The 27,978-nt window shown below is 34.3% G+C and overlaps 1 protein-coding gene across 1 annotated transcript in view; it reads right to left on the bottom strand.

Annotated features, from left to right (window-relative positions):
• Positions 1-23,089, bottom strand: part of LOC126886442 (uncharacterized) — a 175,461-nt gene extending 152,372 nt beyond the window's left edge. The window contains exons 1-2 of the mRNA XM_050653380.1: positions 22,784-23,089; positions 20,354-20,595 (exon numbers count right to left, since the gene is read on the bottom strand). Coding sequence (XP_050509337.1) covers positions 20,354-20,595; positions 22,784-23,081 — 540 coding nt within the window. The 5' untranslated portion in view covers positions 23,082-23,089. The remainder of the gene's footprint in view (positions 1-20,353; positions 20,596-22,783) is intronic.
• Between the last annotated feature and the right edge of the window lie 4,889 nt (positions 23,090-27,978).

Below are 27,978 nucleotides of genomic sequence, written 5' to 3'. Positions count from 1 at the left end.
CCAATTAAATTTTCCAATCAATTTTATTATCAGGGCTAATTTTGTATTTGATACAATACCTGTAATCTGTGGCTTCTAGTATTTCTAGTTGCCTTCTTCTTCCAGAGTAGAAACAGGGAAATTGATAACACTCAAATTCATATAAATGTAATCTATTGTTTTTATCAAATGCCGTGTACATATGATTCAAAAATAATAAAATTTAACTTTGTTGCAACAATCTTTTAACTTAATAAATTAAAACTCTAACTTTGATATCTCCTTGTTTTGACAAAGTTATTTATTTAATTAATTTCTTATTTACTCATACTAAATTGAAGGAATTTTACTTTTCTTCTTTTGAATTGATTTCTCAAATTTGAAATGACTAACTGCGTTACAAAAAAAAATTGTTCAATAAACAAGTAAACAAATATGGTCTTCATATAAATCACTTTTCTCCATTCAGACAAATGATTTGACTAACCTTAAATTCTTCACTCCCTCGTTTTCTGGATTGCGGTGTCCTTGATTCTCTCAACACGTACTCTCTGGTTGTTGCGAAAATATCTCCCTCGTCAAAACTGCTTAAAAGAAAAACACACAGGACTTGTTCGAATATCTAGTGCACAAACGGATAATAATCAGCTACTTGTTCTAGACAAAACAAAGGAATCTCCCTCGGACCAGGAAATTAGCTCTTCAACCGGTCGACGATTTGGTTTCAACTTGATTCTGCTCGCAAAGGCTGATAATCCCAACTCTAAACTGATTCTACACTTTTAAAAAACTCGGCTGCCTTCTCTCGATTTCCATTACATACTGACTTTCTTTTTCTCTCCAATCCATACTCTCACATCCATTATCCCTCCTCCCGATATTTTTCGTCCACTAAACAAACCACTTTCTCTCAAACCATTTATTTCTTAAGAAACCCAATATTCTTCCACATAACTTTTTCCAATTTGTCAAATTTCAAGGAAAATCATAATTAGTTATTTTCTACTCTCTACTTTTACAACTAAAATAATAGTTTGTATACCACATTAAAGTACCTTCCCGGAAGGATCCGAAAAACGTTATTGTCCCGTCAACGCTCTCTCCACTTTCTAATCACCGAAATGTTTTGTTAATGTCCCGACCATTTCGTCGAATAATTATCACTAATCGTTTTAATTTTTCCGAAACACTTGTTTACTAGTAAATCTAAATTCTAAACAAATTTGGCCATATACAGGGTGATGAAAAACTATCATTTCATGGTCGTTGATATAAATTTAATTTTTTTGAAATTAAAAAAAAAACAATCCCACAACAATATGTATCTACCTATATGTATGTTACTTGAACCCTCCGACTAACGGTCGTCCTGTAAGGCTAGAAATTTGTCTAGTGATAATTCATAGCACACCAAGGCTAAAAACCATGACCTGGCAGGCATCAGCCGTGCACATGTATCTACCAGGTTAATCAAAAAGTGCAAATTTAGGGGGTAAAATAAACTTTCTCCTGTAAAGTTTAAATTTAAGTATGTGTTTGAGTAAGTCATTTAGAAGAAATGTGTACAATGACAGGCGATTCTGAAGAGCATAAGACCTTGCCAGGCGAGGGGAAAGATTATGGGTTTTTCCTAAAATTATTTTTTTGGCATCGAACAGTTTTTTTTTGGTTTTTTGAATTATTCCAAACAGAAAAGGTCTTTGCTGATTTTTCTCTTAAGTTAATAGTTTTAGGGCCGGTTGTTCGAACGCTAATCAACAATGATCATTATTAAATATTTAATTACTGTCACCAAAACTGTCAATGTCAACTTTGTTTGGGTTGCTGAAAACATAATTAATTACAATTATGAGATTTATTATTAATTATGTTAATAATTATTGTTATATTAATTGATTAGAGTCTCAGAATTGTAATTAATTATGTTTTAACAATTGACATTGACAGTAATTAATTATTTGATAATGATCATTGTTGATTAGCGTTCGAACAACCGGCCCTTAGTTAAATAAGCGATTAAAAATTTGAAAATTGCGAAATCGGCCATTTTTAACCCTAAATCGGACATTACACTAAAAATTTCAATGTTGCCAAGGTAGGTAGATATTCTTTAAACTTTGATTGATGAAATCCCGAAGAGTTTTTTGCAATACAATATCGAAAACCCCTTTGTTTTTTAATTGCTAATCAAGCGGGCGCGACACTGTAGTATAAATGAGGACGTTTGAGTTTGCATAAATTCATTATTTCGAGAATGGGCAAATTTGAAGAGAAATCCTCAGACATGTCGATTTTTATTTTTAAATAAGGACTTTTTGGCATATATATATAATACTAGTGACGTCATCCATCTGGGCGTGATGACGTAATCGATGATTTTTTAAATGAGAGTAGGGGTTGTGTAATTGCTCATTTGAAAGGTTATTTAATTCTCTATTGAGTAGTATAAACCTTAACATTATTATATAAACAGGGTGTACAAACAACGTTTTTCTTCTTTTTGTCTAAAGTAATTTAAAAAAAATTGTACACCCTGTATAAATAATTATGTTAATGTCTATATTACTGAATAGAAAATTAAATAACCTTTCAAATGAGCTATCACACAACCCCTACTCTCATTTAAAAAAATCATCGATTACGTCATCACGTCCAGACTGATGACGTAACTAGTATTATATATATGCCAAAAAATCCTAATTTAAGAATAAAAATCGACCTGTCTGAGGATTTCTCTTTAAATTTGCCCTTTCTCGAGATAATGAATTTATGCAAACTCAAACTTCCCCACTTATACTAGTGTCGCGCCCGCTTGATTAGCAATTAATAAACAAAGGGGTTTTCGATATTGTATTGCAAAAAACTCTTCGGGATTTCATCAATCAAAGTTTAAAGAATATCTACCTACCTTGGCAACATTGAAATTTTTAGTTAAATGTCCGATTTAGGGTTAAAAATGGCCGATTTCGCAATTTTCAAAATTTTTAATCGCGTATTTAACAAAAACTATTAACTTAAGAGAAAAATCACCAAAGACTTTTTCTGTTTGGAATGATTCAAAAAACCTAAAAAAACATTGTTCGATGCAAAAAAAATAATTTTAGGAAAAACCCATAATCTTTCCCCTCGCCTGGCAAGGTCTTATGCTCTTCAGAATCGCCTGTCATTGTACACATTTCTTCTAAATGACTTACTCAAACACATACATAAATTTAAACTTTACAGGAGAAAGTTTATTTTACCCCTTAATTTTGCACTTTCGATTCACCTGGTAGATACACGTGCACGGCTGATGCCTGCCAGGTCATGGTTTTTAGCCTTGGTGTGCTATGAATTATCACTAGACAAATTTCTAGCCTTACATGACGACCGTTAGTCGGAGGGTTCACTAGCTCTTAGACTATACACATAAACGATGTTTTTTTTATTTAAAATATTACTAAAACTGTATAATTAGGTTAATAATTTGAATTTTATTTATAGATAATCGACCAAGCGAAGTGAGATCTTTCATTTTGTTGTCTTAAACTTAATGATTAACTATTTAGATGGGAAATAAGCCACAATTAAATTGAAAAAAAATATTTTATTAACGTTTCGATGCCCAAATCGGGTATCGTTGTCAAAATACAAAATACTACTAGTATTTTGTATTTTGTATTTTGACAACGATACCCGATTTGGGCATCCAAACGTTAATAAAATTATTTTTTCGATTTAATTGTGGCTTATTTCCCATCTAAATAGTTAATTATAAAAATGCCACAAGGAAATAGCTTCAGAACAACATTAAACTTAACTTAATGATAATGTATGTACAAATAATATGCTTTTCAAATTGTTCGCCAAATCCAGAGACTGACTAGAAGCTCGCCAGCTAAAGTATTTGGTTTTCGCTAACCGCAAGTACAAATCACAGCTGTCTCGAAAAGTTCTCCCAGAGCCATATTAGTCGAGGCATTGAAGCACAAAAAAGGCTTTACTGTCGATTTTTGGCGCAGTAAGACGGATTTTAATGCAGTTTGGTGCGTTGGATTCGTAAGAATGTCAGGAAATTTTGTGAACTAATGTAATGAATAAGAAATTTCAAATTGCATTTGTGCATAAGAAAAATGCATTTCGGTAAATAGTGGGAAAAATTGACTAAATTTTCTTACTCGGGGGTTTTTGGGGTCGCTGAAAACGAATATGAGGTCGGCGAGAGTGTGCAAGCTACTGTAAGTCAGACTGCGGCAACTCATGCAGGTGCAGGAAGCATGAGTTAGTTTGTTATTTAGGCTGTGATTGCACAAATATTGCATTAAACTCGAGAGAGGAAGGCAATAATGAAGAAGAAGATGATAATGATGAAGAAAATGAATTTTAAAGATAAATTACGATAAATTTTGTATAATGAACTTTCTTAACCATAAATATACTATAATAATAAAAATTGATGTTTATTTATAATAAAAATACCACCCTTTTCGATCACTATAGTTACATCGAAGAAAATAGATTACCCCAAAAACCCCCCGAGTAACGAGTTTAAACTAATTATATACATACATTTGTGAGTGGAAGTGCAGTCTAGCAGTGGCGTACTGAGTATAGTTCCGCGGGTTCCGCGGAACCAGGGCCCGGGCCCCGCAGGGGCCCACTCTAACGTGCTTTTTGCTTTTTTTGTTTCTAATTTGTTTGGCACATGTTGAACTACACAAGTACACACTACGAAATTGCTTAATAAATTTTAATTTTTTTGTAGGTATTTATAAATAAAAACAAAAAATATCTATTCATCAAAAAATTTGAAAACCTTCATTAAGAAATACAGAAAACGCGATTGTAAGCTTCCTTCGTTTTACCTGCTAAACAAAGCCCTTGTCTCAACACTTGTTTAGAATAACCGCCGTTGCCTGCCTAAATACGTGCTAACACAAACACTTTTGTATTTTTTAAATTAGCACGATCTATGAGTAAGAGTTGTAAACTGCAAAGTTACAGTAATTAGGAAACAGTTATTCAATGAAAGCTCTATACGCTGGGTCATAAAAATAATCCCAAGGTTCCTTTTGTTCGTATTTATAGCACCCTCATAACACTGCATAAATATAGTCAATTATAATGGTAAGGATAATAACTGTAACTAATTTACTGCTTTAATAGTCCATTCACTCACTGTAAAATATGCAAACCAACGGCTCCAAATATCCTTCAAAAATTTAAAGAACGGCTTGGATAGACGTGCAATTTGGCATACACATAGCTAATATGTCAAAAAAAAGTGATATGGTGCCGATGTTTGCTTTTGCCCAGAGGGTGACTTTCGGATCTTCTGGGGTGAAAAAATATACGTTCAAAATTAGTCCTGAATTGGATGAACTACCTAATAATTCTAATCAACTTTTTTCTATACTGTTTTTTCACTTAGTGATTACTTTTCGAGTTATTTGCGAGTGAAAATGTAAATAAGTTACGATCAAAATAATGTTGGTCCCTTTTTTTACTAGTAACAAAAATCGTGAAAATCACCATTAGGATGCGAAATAATATTAATCGTTACCGCTTCACAAATTACTTTACTTATGTATTTTTTTAGCTCTACCCAAGTAGCAAAGCTTAAATGGAAGTTCGCCGGACACACCCTACGGCACAAGGATGAAAGATGGACTAAGATGGTAATACATTGGAGACCATGGAACCACAAACGAAAAAGGGGAAGGCCACAGATGCGATGGTCAGATGACCTGAAGAAACACACTGGGTCAAAATGGATGCAAATTGCCCAAGATAGAGAGGCATGGAAGAAGGAAGAGGAGGCCTATATCCAAGGATGGATGTTTAGGGCTGATTAGATAGATAGATAGATGTATTTTTTATAAGATGTGTAAGATTCATTGGTTCATAGGCTCCTTGGTTCATATTTTTGAAAAGACTGTAGTTAAATGGGCTAAACGAGTCAATAATCACGAGTGTATACAAATGTTGAATAACCATTCATTAACCAATTTTTGTCTTTAGGAAAACAAAAAGTCCAAAATATTTACAATAGCAAAACTTAGATTTTTTTACTACTTGAGATTTTTGGTGTCACCAATCATTTTTAAGTTATTAAAAAAATTTTTTTTTCATAATTAAAAAAACAATCTTTACTCAACCAATTTTTTTTCAAAAATGAGAACCGATAAAACTTACAGATGATATTATATAAATACGACATTTTGGGTCAAGTAACTTGTGAAGCGGTAACGATTAGTTTCATTTGAGATGCTAATTAGGTGGTGATTTTTACAATTTTTTTTACCAAGAAAATTAACAACTTTGTTTTTATCGTACCAACCTTGTTTACTTTTGATGCTAGAAACTAAAAAAAAACAGAAATTCAGCTTTTTTAAATACTTTAAAAAAAGTGTGATGAGTTAAAACATTCTATTTGGAATTTGACGAATAAGAACCTACTTTTCTTATTCTTTAACCGTTCTTTAAAATTTGGAGCAAAAACCGTAAATATATATATATATATATATTTCCCCTTTTTATTGACTCCAACCTACCGAAACTAGAAAAGTGTTTTATATATATATATATATATATATATATATATATATATATATGTTATATGAGAAAATATTAACCTTGAACTAGCCTAAGTTCGCCGACTTCATATTTCATCATACCATTCCCACAGAAACCGCTGAGCAAGCAGCAGAGGAACTTTGTACGAACCGTTGGCCAACATTCATGGGAACAGCGATTCAGCACTTTATACCAAACCTATAAATTACCATTTTCAGATGCCGGGACCACTCTTAGCTGCAACTTCGACCAGTCCAGTTATTGTAGTCATTTTAAATTAATTTAACTTTGTACTATTATGTAAACTTATTGTGTAACAAATAAAATTCTTTTTTTAAAAAGTCAAATACGTGATCAGTGATTTAACAATTGGCGCAGTCAGTAGGATCCGTTTAACGTTGCTAGAACACGTGTATACTCACTGGCAGCGGCGGATTCTTATCCCTTAACGGATCAAAGAATCTACGGAAGTCCTCACTCCTGTGAACTACGGAAGGAACACCCAGTGAAGCCCCTGGTAGCCGAGCAGAGAGAACAAGACGACCCTTAAAGAAGAAAGCATCTCCGAACAACCTCACTCCTGTGATCTACGGAAGGAACACCTAGTGAAGCCCCTGGTAGCTGAGCAGAGAGAACAAGGCGTCCCGATGTTCTTCTTTATGTAAGTGGATTTTGAATCATCTCGTTAATAATTTTGTTTTAATAATTTACGAAATTGACTATACTGCAAGTCAATTATTAATCAAGATACATAAAAAAAATAAAATACAATTTGATTATCTAATATTTGAAAGTATATATTGACATTTTTCTTTATACTATTTTATACTGATATTTTATTGACATATTTTTATTACTTGGTATATTTCTACCATATTTTATTGATATATTTTTACTTGCTATATTTTTGGTATATTTTCTCTTGATATTTTTATTGATATATTTGATACATTTTTATTGATATATTATTTGATATTTTTATTGATACATTTTGTCTCTATATAACATTTTTATTTTTATTGATACATTTTGCCCTTTATATACCACTACATATTTTTTTTTCTCCCTTACATACAGATATTTTATATTTCTCCAGACTTCTTTTTTCATATTCGTTTAAAAATATCCCGCAAAATGCCCGAGACACGTTCCCAAACTCAACAAGAAATCGAACCATATAAGCTTTCGGAAATTTTTTCCATTATCCCAGAATTTGAAGGCGATCCGATTTCTCTTTCAACATTTTTAGATGCGTGCGACTGTGCTATTAAAATGGCTACAGGCGATCAGCGCGTTCTTTTAACGATTCACATAAAAAATAAACTCAAAGGTAAAGCTGCACAGCTTATTAATTCTAGAAAACCACTTTCTTATAAAGAAATAAAACAATTACTAAATCTACATTTCGGAGACAGTAGAGACCTGACCTCCTTAATACAAGACTTACAAAGACTAAGACAACTATCTAACGAATCTCCTCTAACTTTCTTTAATCGCTTACAAGTTTTGAATGCAAAAATGTACGCCTCGATCCAAATTGCAGATTTATCCGCAGAACAAAAAACCGCCCAATGTGACTTAATCGATACCATGGCCCTAAACACACTTTTAACCGGTTTAGAACCTCGTCTAGGACAAATTATTAGGGCTAGTAACCCTAAAGATCTCATTGAAGCAAGCAATCGTATCCGACGCGAACTTCAATTGTCATATTTTGAAGAACAAAAATCCAATTCTAAGACAACTATTCCTAAACCCTCTCAGCCAATGAGAAGACCCTCGTCTCAATTTACAAAATGCACAAATTGTGGCCGAATAGGTCATCAAAATTTTGAATGCCGTTCTTCCCGTTTCGTACAACCAAATCAATCTTTTTCTAGGCCTAACGGTTATCAAAACCAATATAATAATGGACCTAACAACTATCAAAACAATCAAAACCCTAATAGGAATCAATATTCCTCCAACAATCCAAATTTCAACCAACAGAGACCTTCCTTTTCATCTCAAAATCAAAATCAAAATCGTCCATCCGTTATTCAAAGAAACCCAAATTTTCAAAGGGCACATGTTCTAAATGAATACCCTGATGAAATGACGACTAACTATTATACAGACGATTACTATACAGATAATAATTATTATAATACCGATAACTACGAAAACTATGAAACAGATTATTATACAGAAAATAATCCACAAACAGATAACTTTTACGAAACCAATAACACACTCGACACAGAAAATTATCAGGATTTTCTTTCACTTCAGAATCAAAATCATCCTCCCAACCATACGAACCATTCAACGGATATTACGAATATCCAAGAACAAATCCAGGCACTCAACTTAGACAATTTTCATCCGGATCTAAATTTTCCCGAACAAAGGTTCCTGTAACCCCATTTCATACCATGAGTTCCAAAAATTTATATTACATTAACGATGCTACCAACACTTTTAAACTTTTAATCGACACAGGTGCTGGAATCACTGTTTTCAAAGAAAACACAGCACGCAATTATCATAATAGATTTCCTGAAAACGTTACTATCCAAGGTATAACCGATCAAAAATTGTTAATAACAGAATCTGTCCTTATTCCTTTCACTGACGATAATCCCCACAAAGTCTTTATTTTCAATTTAGACATTGACTTCGATGGCATAATAGGCCTAGACTTTCTAGATCATTATGAATGCGTAATAGATCTCAAATCCCGACAGTTGCATACAAATTTTAAAACTCTCACCCTTCACAAGGTAGGACACGATACAAACACACCTCCTAAAGACATATCACCGACACACCCTACGGAAACAAGACAAAACGAACCTAAAATAAAAATTAAACCAGATTCTAAACAGGAATCAAATTTAAAATACCAAAACCCTGTGAATGAAAAATACACTATCGTAAATAACCGAGATCAAGACAAAAATCTTGAAAGACCGGAGAGAAAACGAATAAAAGGAAAAAACATAATTACCATTGACAGCCGGACCGAACAAATATGCAGACTAAAATGCAACTTATCAAATACAGATGCCATATTATCAGCTCAAGAAATAGAAAAAGTTAGATTACCTCATGCATTAGTTTATGTAGACGAAAATGGAGAATTCTTAACTTCCGTCCTAAATGCTAATGCTATGCCGAAGACTATCGAATTTTCAGACATTTCAATTGAACCTTTCAAAAATTCGGAGACACTCCTAGCCTACAACGGAAATGATTTTGGAGAACCCGTAGTAGATAGAACAAGAATAATTAAAGAACAACTAAGAATTGATCACCTAAATTGCGAAGAACAAGAACTGATTTTAGATATCTGTACTGAATATGCAGATATATTTTATGTCGAAGGCGACAAATTGACTTTCACAAACGAAATCAAGCACAAAATCGATACAAACAACGCTAAACCTATCTTCACTAAATCCTATAGATATCCTCAAATACATAAGGAAGAGGTAAAGACGCAAATTAATAAAATGTTAGAAGAAGGAATAATCCAGAAAAGCGTGTCGCCATATTCGAGTCCAGTCTGGGTTGTACCGAAGAAATTGGATGCCTCAGGGAAACAAAAATGGCGAGTTGTTATTGATTATCGCAAGCTTAACGAACTGACAGTACAAGACCGTTATCCTCTACCACAAATATCAGAACTATTAGACCAATTAGGAAGATGCCAATACTTCACAACACTAGATTTAGCGTCTGGATTTCACCAGATTGAAATAGAGCCACAAGACATCCAGAAAACGGCCTTTTCCGTCGAAAATGGGCATTATGAATTTGTTCGCATGCCATTCGGACTAATGAATGCTCCATCTACTTTCCAAAGAGTAATGGACAACATCCTCTTGGGAATACAAAACGAAAGATGCCTAGTATACATGGATGACATAATTATCTACTCACCCACTATCCATGATCACATGTCACGACTAACAGAAGTTTTTAAAAGGTTACGAAAAGCAAATTTAAAAATACAGCCAGACAAATGCGAATTTTTAAGAAAAGAAGTGGCATATTTGGGCCACCTTGTAACAGAAAATGGTGTAAAAACAAATCCAGCTAAAATTTCTTGCATCAAAAACTTCCCGGAACCAAAGAACACCAAAAAAATAAAATCATTTTTAGGCTTAGCCGGTTACTACAGAAGATTTATTCCAAATTTTGCAAAAATTTCTAAACCACTTACGAAACTACTCCAGAAAGACGTACCTTTTATCTTTAATTCTGAATGCAACGAAGCCTTTAACGAACTCAAAAATATTCTAACATCAGATCCAATACTCATATATCCGAATTTTGAGGAACCATTTTTACTAACAACTGACGCTAGTGCATTCGCGATTGGAGCCGTTCTATCACAAGGCCCAATAGGAAAAGATTTACCCATAGCTTATGCCTCCAGAACGTTATGCGGTGCAGAAACAAAATATTCAACCATAGAGAGAGAATTACTAGCTATTGTGTGGGCAGTCAAACATTTTAGACCATACCTTTTTGGCCGAAAATTCACACTTATTACCGATCATCGACCCCTTACATGGCTTTTCTCGATAAAAGATCCCGGAAGCCGATTAGCGCGTTGGCGCCTAAAACTCGAAGAATACAATTATAAAATAGAACATCGTGCAGGAAAAATAAACAGAAACGCTGATGCCCTCTCAAGGATTAAGATTAACCATTTTAAGGATTGTGCAAACTTTCAATCGAAAATCACATTACATGCATCGAATGAAGACGACACGGACACACAAGAAAACGAGGAAGACAACGATGAAGAAGATATAGAAAAAATGTCCGAAGAACTTGACAAGTTTATCGAACTTTATAGAACTAAGTCGATAATCGATTATTCTAAAGTTGAAATATCGAATACGGACTTATTAGACAAATCTAACAAAAATATTGTTACCTTTTTCTGGCAAAATAAACTTGAAGAACTTCACGAGAAAATAATGAATGACATATTCGAAGAAAACATGGAATATAGTAACAGAAGAATTAATATTGTACACAGCAAAACAGTAAAAGATCGAAAATATTTTATTATACCATTACCTTTTGATCCCGAACGAGTAATATCACACCTGTTTCTTGTATATATATATATATATATATATATATATATATATATATATATATATATATATATATATATATATATATCGGTTTTAAAACGTTCTCCTACGTCTTCCGATGCCTAGTCGCCATTCACTTCGGTCCATCCAAAGGTCTTCATCCAATTCTCTTTCTCTCATTTCTCGATTTATGCCTTCTCTCCAACTCAGGCGGGGTCTTCCTCTTTTTCGTCTACCATGAGGGGTCCACGTTAGGATTTGTTTCGGGAGTCGTTCTTCGGACATTCTTTGTACGTGTCCATACCATCTAAGCTGTTTGGTACTAATGTCATCTACTATTGTGTGTTTCACATTCATTATTTCCCTAATTCTGTTGTTGGTTACCCTTTCTAATCTTGATTTTCCTGCTGAGCGCCTCCAGAAATCCATTTCTGTTGCTTCAAGTTTTCTCTTGTATCTTTCTTTTATTTGCCATACTTCACTGCTGTAAGTGATTATACTCTTAACAATTGTATTGTATATTCTATGTTTGTTGTTGTTTGATATTGACTGGTCCCAGAGGATGCTATTGAGAAGGGTAATTGCTTTTCTTCCCTGGTTGTTTCTTTCTTCTATCGTCCGGTCTACGCTTCCTTCTTGTGTGATGGTCATACCAAGGTATTTATATGCGTCGCAATGTTTAATAATTTCGCCATTCCCCAGTGTAAGGTCCTGCTGTGTCCCACCGATACACATATATTCGGTCTTCTTTATGTTTATTTCCAAACCACCTTTTTTGTACTCCTCTATTAATTTCCTTGTCATATATTCTATATCATCGTAGTCTTGCGCTAGTACAAGTTGGTCGTCTGCAAATGACAAAGTGTATATTGTATTGTTGCTGATCGGTAATCCCATGTTTACCTGTTTCTTGTACTTTTTGCAAATAAAGATCAATTCGATGAATCAAAAATATATTGTGTCGAAAATAATCTCGAACTACCTATTCTAGAGATATTTTCTTATATTTTTGCTGACAAAGAATTAAAATTAAGAATCTGTCAAAATATAATTAAAACAGCCAGCGAAGACGAAATCCCTCAAATTTTAGATCATTACCATTGTGGTAAAAATAATTTACACCGTGGAATAAACGAAACTGTCAGAAGAATAAAACAAAAATATAATTGGAAAAATTTAACAAAAGATGTAGAGAAATTTGTAAAAGCATGTGAAATTTGCCAAAAAGTTAAAATTTGTAGAAAAAACTTAAGTGGACCACTAGTCATAACAGAAACTCCAAAAACACCATTCGAAAGAATCAATATGGACATATTCGAATACCCAACTAGAAATTATGCATTAACTGTTCGTGACGAACTGACAAAATTCACACAAGCCTATCCTTTAGAAGACAAAAGAGCAGTAACAGTAGCCAAGACACTTTTACTCTTCTTTCAACACTATGGAACACCATTAAGAATTCATTGCGACTGCGGTCGAGAATTCGAGAATGCTATAATCAAAGACCTATGCGAATTATACGACATCAAACTAACATTTTCTAGTGTTAACCATCCACAATCTAATGGATCCGTAGAGAGATTTCATGCCACACTCTCAGAAATGATTAGAGCAAATCAAGCCGAAAACCCAAACGATCATCCCTTCACTATACTTCCTTATGCAATAATATGCTATAACAACACAAAAAATAAAACTCACGGTTTTACACCATATGAACTTATATTTGGGCACACTGCAGGCCGACCACCAGAAACTCTATACAATCAAAAAACACTAATGAGTAAATATATTCGAGACCTGAATAATCGCATGGAATATTTTTACAAAGTAGCCAGAGCAAAAACAGAGAGACAGAAAGAAAAGGCGAAAGTAAGATTTGACGAAAATATTTCAGCACAAAGACCTGATTTTAAAATTGGTGATAAAGTCTACGTAAAAGAATCCCAAATTAAATCAAAATCGGAAAATCTTTTTAATGGACCTTTCGAAATTCAAGAAATTTTTACAAATTCCGCAATTATCCTAAATCCCAAAACTAACCAAACTTCTAAAGTAAATTTTGACAGACTAAAACCTTATTTTGAATAATTTTCCTTTACAGATTCTATGGACTCCTTTCTATCGTCCAATCCCAAATTCTCCTCACTCCCATTAATAACACAATTGGAATATTTTTCCATGAAAAAGGAACTATACGAATATCTAACGACAAATGGACTTTACTTGTTTACAAAGAATTATTGCCTATCAAAACTACAATATCCAACAATGACAAAATTTTGGAAAACCTATTAGAAAAATTTATTAACGTGGATACACCGAGAAAACTTGCCTTTCAAGCCGAAGTACAGACACATGTTAGTCTGCTAAAACAAATCTCAAACTCCGTTAACTTAAAATATAAAGAAATAACCTCTGACACAGTACCTTATAATAAACGCGTAAAACGCGGTTTAGTAAATGGTATTGGAACAATATGGAAATCCATTACTGGAAATTTGGACGCCTCTGACGGCGAATACTTTAATAAATGTATAAATAAGATAAACTCCGATGAAACTCAAATTGAAAATCTCTTAAAAAATCAAATATCTGTTACCACTTCAATTATAAAAACTTTCAACACTTCTATTCAAAAATTGCAAATAGACGAAGAAACCTTTAACAACGACTTAAAAACTATAGAGACTACACTTCTGGACATTAATAATGACATCTCCTTTTACCAAGCACAATTACAAATACTAGATTTATGTGAGTCCTTAATGGAAAGCTACGTATTTTTAGAAAATTATTTAAATGATATACTAAATTCTATCACATTCTCTCGCCTGCAAATTTTACATAGTTCTATTATTTCACCCATAGACTTAATGGAAGCATTAAAAGAAATCTCACAGTCATTACAAAATAACGTTTTGCCTCTACCCACTTATATGTCAAATATAGCTCAGTATATTGACATAATAAAACTACAAGCTTATCAGCTCGATTCAAAAATTGTTTTCGTTCTCGAAATTCCGTTAGTTGATCCCGAAATCTTCACTTTGTATCAACTATATTCAATACCAATATTAGATAATCAAACTGGTTTTCATCATATACTTTCAACTGTTCATAAATACATAGCGCGAGATGATGATTCAATTTCATATGTCTTACCCATGGACACCGAAAAATGCAATCAAATCAGTCAAAACCAAAGAATGTGTACAGACATTCTTCCGTACCCCATAGACACCGATGCTATATGCGAAGCCCAGCTTTTGAAACCTCTCAGCAACTTGCCAAAAACTTGCCAGATGTCCATGCTCTTGGCACAAGGTTACAACGTTCAAGAAATTGACCGAAATTTATGGTTGCTAACCATTTCCGATCCATTACCAGTAACAATCAAATGTGCAAGAAAAGATGTCACTACACGAATAATCAAAACAAATTCAATCTTAAGATTAATTCCCGAATGTATTGCATTCATTGGCAGTACCAGAATTCATGCCAAAGACCAAATCGAGAAATATACAAATATTACGTATAAAAGTCACCCAGTTAACGTACCCTACAGATGCTGTGACCATTTTGAGACAAAGAGTCACCTATCAAAATTGAAACCGCTAAAACTCAGTAAGATCAACGTAGATGACTTAAATATTGCACAACACAAATTGGACCAATATTCAGAAGAACTGGACCATATCATGAGCCAATCATTCATCGAGGAACATTTACCCTTATTCACCATATCTACCTTATCCCTGATTATCATCCTAGTTATCTTATACCTTTGCTGTAAATATCGAACCAAAATATTCCCAAAAATTGCAATCTCCTTGTCCCAGGATCAGCCTCCAACTTCAGCACCACGCAGGAATTCCATTAGACAAAAACTTCAAAGCTTAACCTCCTTCAGAAGAAGACCCAATGTCCAACAAGAAAGCGAAGAAGAAGAAGAAACACCAATTTCTCTGTAAAAGTCAAAGCAATGGCATTGACTTTTCACTAATAAGGGGAGTTGTTATATGAGAAAATATTAACCTTGAACTAGCCTAAGTTCGCCGACTTCATATTTCATCATACCATTCCCACAGAAACCGCTGAGCAAGCAGCAGAGGAACTTTGTACGAACCGTTGGCCAACATTCATGGGAACAGCGATTCAGCACTTTATACCAAACCTATAAATTACCATTTTCAGATGCCGGGACCACTCTTAGCTGCAACTTCGACCAGTCCAGTTATTGTAGTCATTTTAAATTAATTTAACTTTGTACTATTATGTAAACTTATTGTGTAACAAATAAAATTCTTTTTTTAAAAAGTCAAATACGTGATCAGTGATCTAACATATATATATATATATATATATATATATATATATATATATATATATATATATATATATATATATATATATATATATATATATATATAATCTTTATCCCTTCTACCCTGAGGTGTAGGGATCTGTTTCTGTTTCTTTTATTCTTTTTTGTTCTTCGTAAATTTCTTCCATATCTTTCTGTTTTCTGTTAGTTTTTTGGCATCGTTCCATGTTGTTCCCCTCTTTTCCAAAATATCCATTATTACTGCATTCCATTGTTTTCTTGGTCTACCACGGTTTTTCCTTTCTATATTTCTGCTTTCCCAGATTCTTTTAACAGGTATATTATCACTCATTCTTTGAAGGTGTCCCCACCAACCCAGCTGTCTTTCTTCTATATAAGTTTCTACTGGTTCTATTTCTAATTCTTCTCTTATTTTTATATTCTTAACTCTATCTCTTCTTGTCACTCCCATTACTCTTCTTAGATATTTCATTTCTATTGCCTGCAATTTACTTTTATCCCTTTTTGTCAATACCCACGATTCACATCCATATGTAAGTACAGGTCTATACACAGTTTTGTATACACTCATTTTCGTTTTTCTTGATATTTATCGTCTATTTACAAATCCACTGTTTATTGCATAATATAGTCTATTTGTTTTTTGTATCCTATAATTTATATCTATTTCTTGTTTTCCGTTTTCTTCAAATATTACACCTAGGTATTGATATTTACTGACTTGCTCTATTTTTACTCCATCTATTTGCACATTTATCCTTTTCCTATTTCTATCTATTACCATTGTCTTTGTCTTACTCTTATTCGATTTCATACCGTATTTTGTTAATACCTCATTCCATACTATCAAGCTTTCTCTTAGGCCTTTCTCGTTTCCTGCTGTAATAACCACATCATCGGCAAATGCACATTCTGTCATCCCTATTTGTTCTAATTTCCTATATCCTATGTATATTGGTTTAGTTCTTTGTTTCGTTTCTCTTATTATTTCATCCATAAATATTATGAAAAGAAGCGCACTCAATCCCCCTCCCTGTCTAACTCCCACATTTGTAGCAAATTTTTCTGATATCATATTATATCTTATTACACAGTTATTTGTTTCTTTATATAAACTTTGTATTACCCTTATTAGTTTCTGATCTACATTTTTCCTTTTTAAACATTTTCAAATTATTTCTCTATTGACTTTATCAAATGCCTTTTCCATGTCCATAAAGGCTAAATATATGGGTTTTTCTGCTATCCACTTCCTGCTAATAACTTCTTTCAAAGTGAATATATGATCCTGTGTACTTCTACCTTCTCTAAATCCACTTTGAGATTCTGTTAATGTGTTTTCTGTGATCAATCTCAATTTTTTCTCTATTATTTTCTCGTATATTTTTGTTATTGTGCTTAATAATGTTAGTCCCCTATAATTGTTACAATCTTTGTTATCACCTTTCTTGTGTATTGGCAATATTAAGCCCATTTTCCAATCTTCAGGCGTTGTTTCTTCCCTCCATGCTTGTCCATATATATCTAATAATACTAGTTTTCCACTATTTCCCATATATTTTATCATTTCCGATGTTATATTATCTCTTCCTGGTGCTTTCCCGTTCTTTAGACTCATTATAGCTTCTTCTAACTCTTCTCTAGTTATATCTTCATTTATTACCTCTCTTTCTACATTCCATTCTTCCTCTTCCATTTCATCATCTTGATTGTCTGCTTTCTGTTCTGTGTTTAGTAGATTCTTGAAGTATTCTTTCCATCTTTCCATTATCTCTTCCTCCTCGATCAGTATCTCCCCAGCTTCGTTTTTTATTGCACTTGCATTTATATCTACTTTTTCTTTTCTCAGATTTTTGAGTACTTTGTAGAATAGCTTCTGATTACCTTTATTATCTCTTTCCCATTTTTTCTCCAAATTCTGTCCAACTTCTCTGTTTCTCGCTCATTACCATTTGTTTTACTATGTTTCTCTGTTCCTTGTAGCTTGTATAATTTGCTTCTGTTCTATTATTTAAATATTCTTTCCATATTTTCTTCTTTTTTCTTACTTGTTCTTTAATTTCATTCGTCCACCAAGATGTTTGTTTCTTATCGTTGTCTTTATTGTAAGTCCCACAGACGTCCTTTGCTGCTTGTAATACAATATTTTTAAAGGTTTCCCATTTTGTTTCTAACGGCCTCTGTATCATTTCTTCTTGATATTTATTTATTTCTCGCGATACTATCTGTTGATATTTTTCTGCTATCTCTTTATTTTTTTTAAGTCCTTATTCTTATATGTCCTTTTTTCTTTTCTTTGAATGTCTCTGTTCTATTTTCTTCGCTTCTGAATTTAGCTATCAGCAAGTAATGATCACTATTTATCTCATAGCTTCTCTTGACTCTAGCATCCCTTACTAAATTTCTATTATTTCTTTCTACCAATATATAGTCTATTATTGACTTTTCTCCTCTGCTCGGTTCTTCTCTAGTAATCTTATGAATATCTTTATGTTCAAAATAAGTATTTGTTATTATTAAATCATTGTTAATACAAAATTCCAGTAGTCTTTTCCCAATATTATTTCTTGTATTTTCACCGTGTTTTCCGATTACTGCTCCATATATATCATCCTTTGTTCCAACTCGTCCATTGAAGTCTCCAGCAATATATATTTTTCCTCTACACTCTTCTATAGTCTCTTGCAGTTCATTCCAGTATTTATCTTTCTCTTCCGTTTTTTCATTTTCATCTGGTCCATAAGTTGCTATTATTGTCTTGATGTGTGTCTTGCATTTTAATTCTATCATCAGTATTCTTTCACTTATGGCTTCCCATTTGTTAAGTGTATTTTTGTGTTCTTTCTTTATTAAACATCCCACTCCTGCTGTCGCTCGTACATTCTTTTCCACTCCACTCCATATGAAAATGTGGTCATTGTCTGTTTCTACTATTCCTTTATTCTTTTTCTTTGTTTCCGTTATTATCAATATATCTAAATCCGCTTTTTCAAATTCTTTGTTTAATTCTAATTCTTTTCCATTAATACTTCTTACGTTCCACGTTCCTATTATAAAATCTTTTACTACTAATTTCTTTCTTTTATTCTCTTCTACTTTTTCTTCAATTTTATTCGTTTGTCCTATTCCACTCCTGTCCATTTTCCGTTTTTCCTTTCCCGTCTGTTCTTTACTTAGTTTTTTGAACCATCGGCTTTTATTTCTTTTTTATCTCGTTTTGGAGCTCTTTCTATTATTTCCTTATCCTTATTCCATTTCCATTCTTCACTTTCGATCCTATTTTTTGATAACCCATTTTGACTTTCTTTCCCTTATTCTTCTCCTCAATCGCTATTTCCTTCATTTGTCTTTGTATACGTTTTTCACTTACAGTCATCTCGTTATTAATATATATATTTCTGTTGGTTGTATTCCTTAATTTGTTTCTGTTTGTCATTACTTTGATTTTATCTTCTATCTTATTGAATTCCACTAAACAGGTCTTATATCCTATCTTTTTTGCTGTTTTTATCTCTACTTCAATTTCCAAATTATTTTGTATAAAGGTTTTCATTTCACATTCTAAAATATTCGATTCGTTCGTGTCTATTTTAACTCCTTGTATTACAATATTATTGCGCCTTTTTTCTTTGTCTATTTCTTCCAACTTTTCATTGATTACTTTTATTTCTTCTTTTAAATGCATATTTTCTTTCTTTATCGCCTCATTCTCTTCCTTCACCTTTTGTATTACTTTAATATATTCTTTTTGTCCCTCTCTTATCATTTTTATCTCTTGTGTTAATACTAATAAAGTTTCCATTATTTTATCTATCTTATTTTCTTCTTCAGAGTTATGTTTCTCTTGTACTTCCATCTCTTTTCCTACTTTTTTTAATCTGTTCGATTGCCTATTCCAATTCTACTTAACGCTATATCTAAATTGTAATTACCCTATATTATCTTTCTAAATATTACCCAACACCAGCATAAAATTAAAATTAAAATTAAATGATTAAGATTAAATGAATTTTATGATATATGAGGATCTATATTCAATGTTTATTAAAAACTTTTGATAGGTATACAATGTGTGGTTTTATTGGGCAGGCGGACCCGCATCCCAACTGGAACCAGGGCCCGCTGATCTATGAGTACGCCACTGCAGTCTATAGACTACTCTCGAGACTATTTTATCTCAAATGGACACTTAATAGCTTAAGGTGAATTTTACGTAGTATGTTGACGTATAGGCAAACGAAAAATATAGTGTACTATATACCCCTTCAATGAAAATAATCGACAAGAGTTTGAACATTTATTAATTCTAAGGCAGTACAAAGTTCGCCAGGTGAACTAGTGATTTATAAAAAAACTTATAAAATTTACTTACTTGTATCCGGTATGCATTTTTGAAGGAAATTTGTTCATCTATCGTTGCACAATGATACCCTTTCCAAAATGTACATTCTGACCATTCTGTAACAGGTACATATTCTATTCCTGTTCTGCTTGTGGCGTATAGAATAGAATATTTGTCTAAAATTCCAGTGGGAGGGTACGGTGGTTTCCAGCGTAACGAAATTGAGTTCTTACTATTGTTGTACTTCTCTAAGCCATAAATTTTATTGGCAACTATTACAAAAAAAAGCAAATGTCTTTAAAATTATATTTTTTAAATAATATATAATGTAGATGTTATGGTTAGAAATCTAAAAATATTTATATCGATAGGCTTTCTAAGAGATGGAACATCCAGACACAGATGATATATTGATCTGGAGGGAAATCAGAGCCGCTGAAACCGTTCAGTCCGCCATCCGGTAAAAAAATTATTACCTAATAAAAATTTTTAAATTGTTTAAACAAAGAAAATATTTGTAATTTACTATTCTAACGGGAAATAAGCCACAATTTAACTTACAAAATAATTTTATTGACGTTTCGACTTCCACATCGGACGTCGTTGTCAAAATACAAAATATTACTGTTATTATTATCAATAATATGTTGTATTTTGATAACGACGCCCCAGGTGGAAGTGAAAACGTCAATAAAATCATTTTAAGTTAAATTGTGGCTTATTTAACAGTTTGAATAGTAAATTACATAAATGCCACAAAGAAATATCTTCAGAACAATATTGAGAATATTTGTATTTTGAACGTTGAAAGGTACGTGTGTTAAGGTTAAAAAAAACTACAACAGGAAAAAATACAGTTTTATTTTGTTATAATTTTATTATAACAAAACTAATATAAAGCATCTTTGGTATTTGATAATGCGTTAGTTAGGCAGTGGCGGATCTAGACATTTGCCTTGGGAGGGGAAATTTACTTTAGGGGGGAACTTTCAATGAAACACCAACCACAAGACATAAAAAAAGATAAACTCAAACTACATAAAACACATAAATAATGACTTACATGTATTAAGTCTTCTTGATTTTTCTAACTAGCATGTTTATTGGGTTTAATTTGTCTGTACGTGGTTTAAGTTTCATGTCAGCTAATATATTTTTATGCTTCAACAATATTTTTCTTTAATTTTGGACTATCTTAGGGGGAAAATTTCCCCCTTTTTCCTCCCCGTAGATCCGCCATTGTAGTTAGGTGACTCTATTCGAGCTACTTTGGATTGAAAAAAAATGAAGAAAATTGCTCTATGGCACCAGAGACATTTTTTACGTAGGTACATATCTATTTTGAACTTTGAGGTTCTATTTTCTTCAACCTAGTTTCTTTTGGTATTTTTAATATTATTCATTCACGAGTAATGCAGATCGTTTTATTATTATGTTATAGTTATTAGTCTCTTGAAAATATGTAGGTATGGAGAAAAAGAACTGAAATAGAAAGGTAGCGACAATATTTTGAAATAGTACAATGATAATAACAAAATTAATAGAATCTTCGTTTTATTTAATATCATCCATCAGTTTTATTTAAAATCCCTAATTTTTCATGCTTGAGTTTACTATTGGACAAGAACAGCTGAAGTTTCGTTTATAAAACAGAGAGATTTGAGCATGACTTTGTAGTAAGTTCGACTTGGCGAAGTAATGCTCGAGCATGAAATTTATACATGCAGACTATAATGGCTCCTCCAGACTACTCGCGACGTTACTCGACGAAGTCCTAGGGAAAATTGTCCGAAGTAGATCGCTACACACTCGTTCAACTTCAAGGAACACATTCGCGCGGGGAGATACTAACTTCGAGTCCTTTGACTCGGTCGCAAAAACCGAGAAGTGGAAGTGGTCCTAGGCGAGCCAAGATTGTACTACTCTCTTCACACTATCACAAAAGTGTGGAGCTAGCTTAAATATGGGCATTAAGCTAGCTCTACACTACTCGCGAAGTTTCGAGGTTAGGCTAATAGGATAGTGTGAAGAGGCCCTTGATACAACCTTGACTCGCCTCGGACAACTTCCACTTGCTAGTTTTTGCGATAAGGACTCGAAGTTAGCATCGCCCCGCGCGAATGTGTTCCTCAAAGTTGAACGAGTGTGTACATAGCGATGTACTTCGGACAACTTTCCCTAGTACCTTGTCGAGCAAACTTCGGGAGTAGTCTGAAGGAGTTTTAGGTTTAGTCGCTCTCTCTCTGTCTGTTGGCACACGGCTGGCGCTTAGAGCTTTGAGAGTGGCAGAAAGACAATCTTTAGTATGTTAGTATTTTATCAATTATCATATTCGCTCATATTGGCACATTTCTTGAGATATCCTGCACATTTAAAATCAATTTTAAAATATACTCTTTATAAACTTTACACACTAGATCGAAGAAAAAATTTCTATATCCCAATTAAATTTATATTTACCTGAGGGTAGAGTTTTAAACTCCTTATAGTCAACAGCATTCCTAACGGTATATCTGTGAATTATTACCGCTATAGCATAATTTGTGAAAGGTAGAATGGAAGAGCCACTTACATCGAAGTTAAAATTAGTTGGATTATACGACCTATTAAACTTTGTAGGTGCTTCTGTTCTGCACCAATCGCTGAGGCAAGTTAACTCGAATTGTATATCTAGTGGTCCGAACAATGATGAACAGCTTAAATCAACAATTGTAACAGTTGCTCCATCAGATTTTGGGATGATGTTTTTAATCGACATCGTTTCGGTGATATCTAAAATAAAAAATATTGCATGGACGAAATAAAAGTAATATGAATCGATGAGAATTAAATTCAGAATTAAATTGTTTCAGCGTCAAACTGTTCGTGCTGAAAATTTTTTTCTGTACAACATTATAATAATATATAAATGTATTCATGTATCGAGTATTGCACATGATATCAATACAGGGTTATTCGTTAAAAATGTCCAATCTCTGAGTTATACATTTTTGACCGCCAAATCATAAGATTTAACCCAAATCACTTAAATAAAATGTGCCTTGTTACTGAGTTACAGGGTGTTTTATTTAAAAATTTAATAACTATTTTTACCAAGTATTTTAAAACTATTTGACATAATATCCTTGTCATACTTTGCAGAAAGTGTAGTAACCGTATACCCTACTAAATTATGATAAACAAACGTTTCTGGCTACTATCAGAGGAGTACGGCAGGGGACAGTGAATGGCTTGCCCTTCGCAAATTCTGCGCCACTGGCGGAATTGCTATTTTAGCACAATATTTCGATTCTCCAATAGTTTCTATGTAAATAATACACTCCTCATTCGTAACGTTAAAGTCGTTGGTTTTTGAGATATTTGAAGTTGAAAATGAAACGGCACAGTTATTTTGATTAATGTATTGTGCCCCTTCATTTTTAACTTCAAATATCTCGAAAACTAATGATTTTATGGGTACGAATGAAAAGTATATTATTTACATAGAAAGTATTATTGGAAAATCTAAAAATTATGCTGAAATAGCAATTCCATCAGTGGCGTAGATTTTGGGAAGGATAAACCATTCATTTTCCCCTGTACGCCTCTGGTAGTACCGAGAAATGTTTATTTTTGTAAAGTATGATAAGGATATTTAAAGCATTTTTAAAGTACTGTGTATAAACAATTTTTAAACTTTTAAATCAAACTTCCCTATTACAAAAATATTAACTATTTGTATCCAGTACTATAAAAGTATTTGACATATCCTTATCATACTTGGCAGAAAGTGTAAGTACTTTGCACCCTACTAAAATATATTAAATAAACCTTTCTGGCTACTATCAAAGGCGTACGACAGGGGAAAGTGGGACATCTTCCCACATTCTACGTCACTGGCGGAATTACTATTTTACTGGAATTTTTCGATTCTCCAATACTTTCTATGTAAATAATATACTCTTCATCCATACCGATAAAATTACTACTTTTTGAGATATTTGAAGTTAAAAATGAAGGGGTACAATACATTAATCAAAATAGCTGTGTAGTTTCATTTCAATTTCAAACATCTCGAAAACTAATGACTTTATGTTACGAATATAGAGTATTATTTACATAGAAAGTGTTGGAGAATCGAAATATTGCGCTAAAATAGCAATTCCGACAATGGCGTAGAATTTGCGAAGGGTAAACCATTCACTGTCCCCTACCGTACGCCTCTGGTAGTAGCCAGAAACGTTTATTTATCATAATTTAGTAGAATATATAGTACCTACATTTTCTGCCAAGTTTGACCGTGGATATGTCAAATTGTTTTAAAGTACTTGGTAAATAGTTTTAAAGTAGGTACACACTTTCATAGATTTTGAGAATGCCTTCGATAAATTGAGACACAAAAGACTGTATAAAATCCTAAGAAGCAAAAACATCGACAGTCGAGATATTAACATCATATCGAGGTTGTACTGGGGACAACTAGCAAAAATCAAAGTTGACAATGAGTTAACCGAAGAAATTGAGATTTGTCGACGTGTGCGTCAGGGTTGTGTGCTTTCTCCACTGCTATTCAATATATATAGCGAAACAATATGTCAGGATGCGATCCTATAGCAAATCATTGGCATGAACATTAACGGAGAGTTAATTAACAATATTCGATACGCTGATGACACGCTAATAGTAACAGATAACCTAGCCAATTTACAATATTTACTGGAAAACATAAACACTCATACCAACAATTATGGTCTAAAACTGAACATCAAAAAGACTAAAATAATTGTAACAAAAAATCTATACACCAATGTGAACTTAACCATAAATAAAGAGTTACGTCTTACAAATATTTAGGGGTTTGGTTCACTGATACTAATGACCAGACAAGGGAAATTAAGAGGCGAATAGAAATAGCGAGACAATCATTTATCAAAATAAAAAAGTTCCTATGCTGCAGGAGGTCATTCAGGCCAGGCTGGCTGGGGCCTCCAAGAAGAAATTAAAGGATCTGGTGGGAAAAGGCCAGGATTACATTGAAGCCAAACGCTCGGTGATCAAGGCCAATTTCACCAAAGTCCTTGGACGGCAGGAGGACAGTCCCCCTAAATCTAAAGAGAAGGCGGAGCAAAAGCTGGAAATGGCTACGCAAAAGCCTACAAAGAAACGACAAAGGTCGGAACACAGTACGCCGCCAGCGGAAGTCAAAAAGAGGCCGAGAAAGTCAGAAATGACTTTCACACAAGCCCATTGCTCGGCAAAGGTAGCGGTAGTATGTGATGGCTTCCCCGAAGTCAAGATGGAACCCACAAAGCTTAAGGCCATGCAAACATCCATCTTGGAGGCTTTGGAGAGAACGCCAGAAGGAGGTCCGCAAATCAGGCTGCTAAAGAGCACGTTCAAACCCGGTTACCTGGTAATAACGTGCGCGGATAGTGCAAGCGCACAATGGCTCATCAATGGCTCATCGACACTACTCCCGCTCTAAAGCCTTGGGAAGGTGCAAGCCTCCAGGCTAAGGACGAGAGTGAAGTCGAGAGGCCGTGTTATTGCACTGTCTACATCCCAGACGAGGACGGAAAGAGGTTGGAGGCGGAAAGTGTGCTGACTCGATTAAGGGTCAGCAACCGAAAGTTCAATACTCTTTTATGGACCGTTTTGGGCAAAACACCTGCAGAAAGAGGGCAGGTATCGGTCTTCTCAATGGACAAAAAGTCCTTTGAGAAACTCAAAAAACTTCAAATGTGTCCTTAATTTGGCATAGGAAGAATTAAATTCCGTGTCAAGGATGATGGGCACATTGAGAAAGTTGCAGAGGCCGGACCATCGGGGTTGCAAGGCGTATCTGCCACAACTTCGGCAGTTAGGTCTAAGCAAAAAAGAAAACAAGTCAAACCTTCAGAGGCGCAAAGCTCTAAAGTAGCGCCAAAGAAGGTTAAGACTTCGACCAAAAGCAAGGCTCCCCTAAGGACGATAAGTCAAGGGAAGGAGCAAAAGAAGGAAGAATCCCGGAAGAAGTCCGCACCGACTTGCAGGAGAGTGCTACAGAACTGCCCAGAAGGCTAGAAGCCACTGAGCGGGTGGTCGCTCCCATGGAAGGGGTAGAGGACACGGGAAAACCCGAAAGATAGCCTTCAATTTAGAGGAAGGCAGAATAAAGGCCCTGCAGGTCAACCTACATCATGCCAAATCTGCGTCGGCGGTTTTGTGCAGAAGGTTTGATATGGAAGGCCTGGACTTGGCCCTACTGCAGGAACCATAGCTCCACGGAGGGAGAGTTGCAGGCTTGAAGCCGCAACAAGGTAAGTTACTATACGATGCGAAAGGAGAGACACCTCGAGCATGCATTGTATATGGTAACGGAGTAAATTGTACACTGATTCCGGATCTTTGCTGTGGAGACTTTGTTACAGGTATTCTAACCGCTTCCACCGAGGAAGGTAGTAAAAGATGGTTGGTCTGTTCTGCCTACTTCGCTGGAGAGAAGGTCTGCCGCCCAAGCATAGTAGAGGACGTTATAACCTACAGTCGAAGGGAGAACCTTCATCTAATACTGGGATGTGATGCCAATGCCCACCAACTGGCACGAGGGAGTACGAACATCAACAGTCGAGGTGAGTCTTTATTACAGATCATCTTAAGCATGGGTTTAGAAATAGCAAATATAGGAAATAAACCTACCTTCGTTACGGCCACGCGCAGAGAAGTCTTAGATGTAACACTTTGCAGTGAAAAAACGTACGATACTATAAAGAATTGGCATGTGTCAGAGAACCTTCATGTTCCGACCATAGGCACATTCGATTCGATTTAACTACTTCGATTCGAATGGTGGCAAAATTCAGGAACCCGAGAGAGACGGATTGGGAAGGCTATAGAGGCTCACTCGAGAAGTCTCTTGAGGGAGGAATCGGCACCATAAGAGATATGGAAGATCTCGAACTGGCAGTTGAAACGGTGAGCGGAGCTGTTCTGGCCTCTTACCAGGAGAATTGTCTAGAGAGAGAAAAGAAAGAAAAGAAAAACACACCCTGGTGGAATGAACACTTACAAAAGCTTAGGGCAGATGTAAGAAGGCTATTCAATAAAGCCAAATTCAACTAGGAGGGGTCCATTTATAGAGAAAAACTGACGCAATATAATAAGGAGATCCGAAAAGCCAAAAGAGACTCGTGGCGAAAGTTCTGCGAGGAAGTCGAACAGGCTCCCACATACTCCAGAATCCACAAGGTCCTGGCTAAGGATGGTATTGTGAATCAGGTCGGCCTCTTGAAGAAAGAGGACGAAATGTATGTGGAAACCCTGGAGGAAAGCTTAATAATGCTCACCAAGGCACATTTTCCCGGCTCATCTATTGACAATAATCCTTCGGTAGAGGTAGCTTATCCCAGAAGGCCTACTAAGGCGGACTGGAAATTAGCTACCGACATTACTAGACCGAAAAAAGTCAGGTGGGCGATCAATAAATTCCAGCCATATAAATCACCTGGAATGGACGGGATCTATCCAGCCTTCCTACAGAAGGGACAGGATGTGATTATGCCGCATCTAACAAAGATCTTTAAAGCTAGTTTGGCATGGAGATATATTCCAACTGCATGGCGAAGGGTGCAAGTCACATATATCCCCAAGGTTGATAGGGTAATGGACCAGGCCCCCAAGTCATAAAGACCAATAAG

The sequence above is a fragment of the Diabrotica virgifera genome, chromosome 6, assembly GCF_917563875.1.
Source record: "Diabrotica virgifera virgifera chromosome 6, PGI_DIABVI_V3a".
Classification (NCBI taxonomy): domain Eukaryota; kingdom Metazoa; phylum Arthropoda; class Insecta; order Coleoptera; family Chrysomelidae; genus Diabrotica; species Diabrotica virgifera.
Note: the sequence above shows the minus strand (reverse complement) of the source record. Positions and strands in the feature narration are given on the sequence as shown.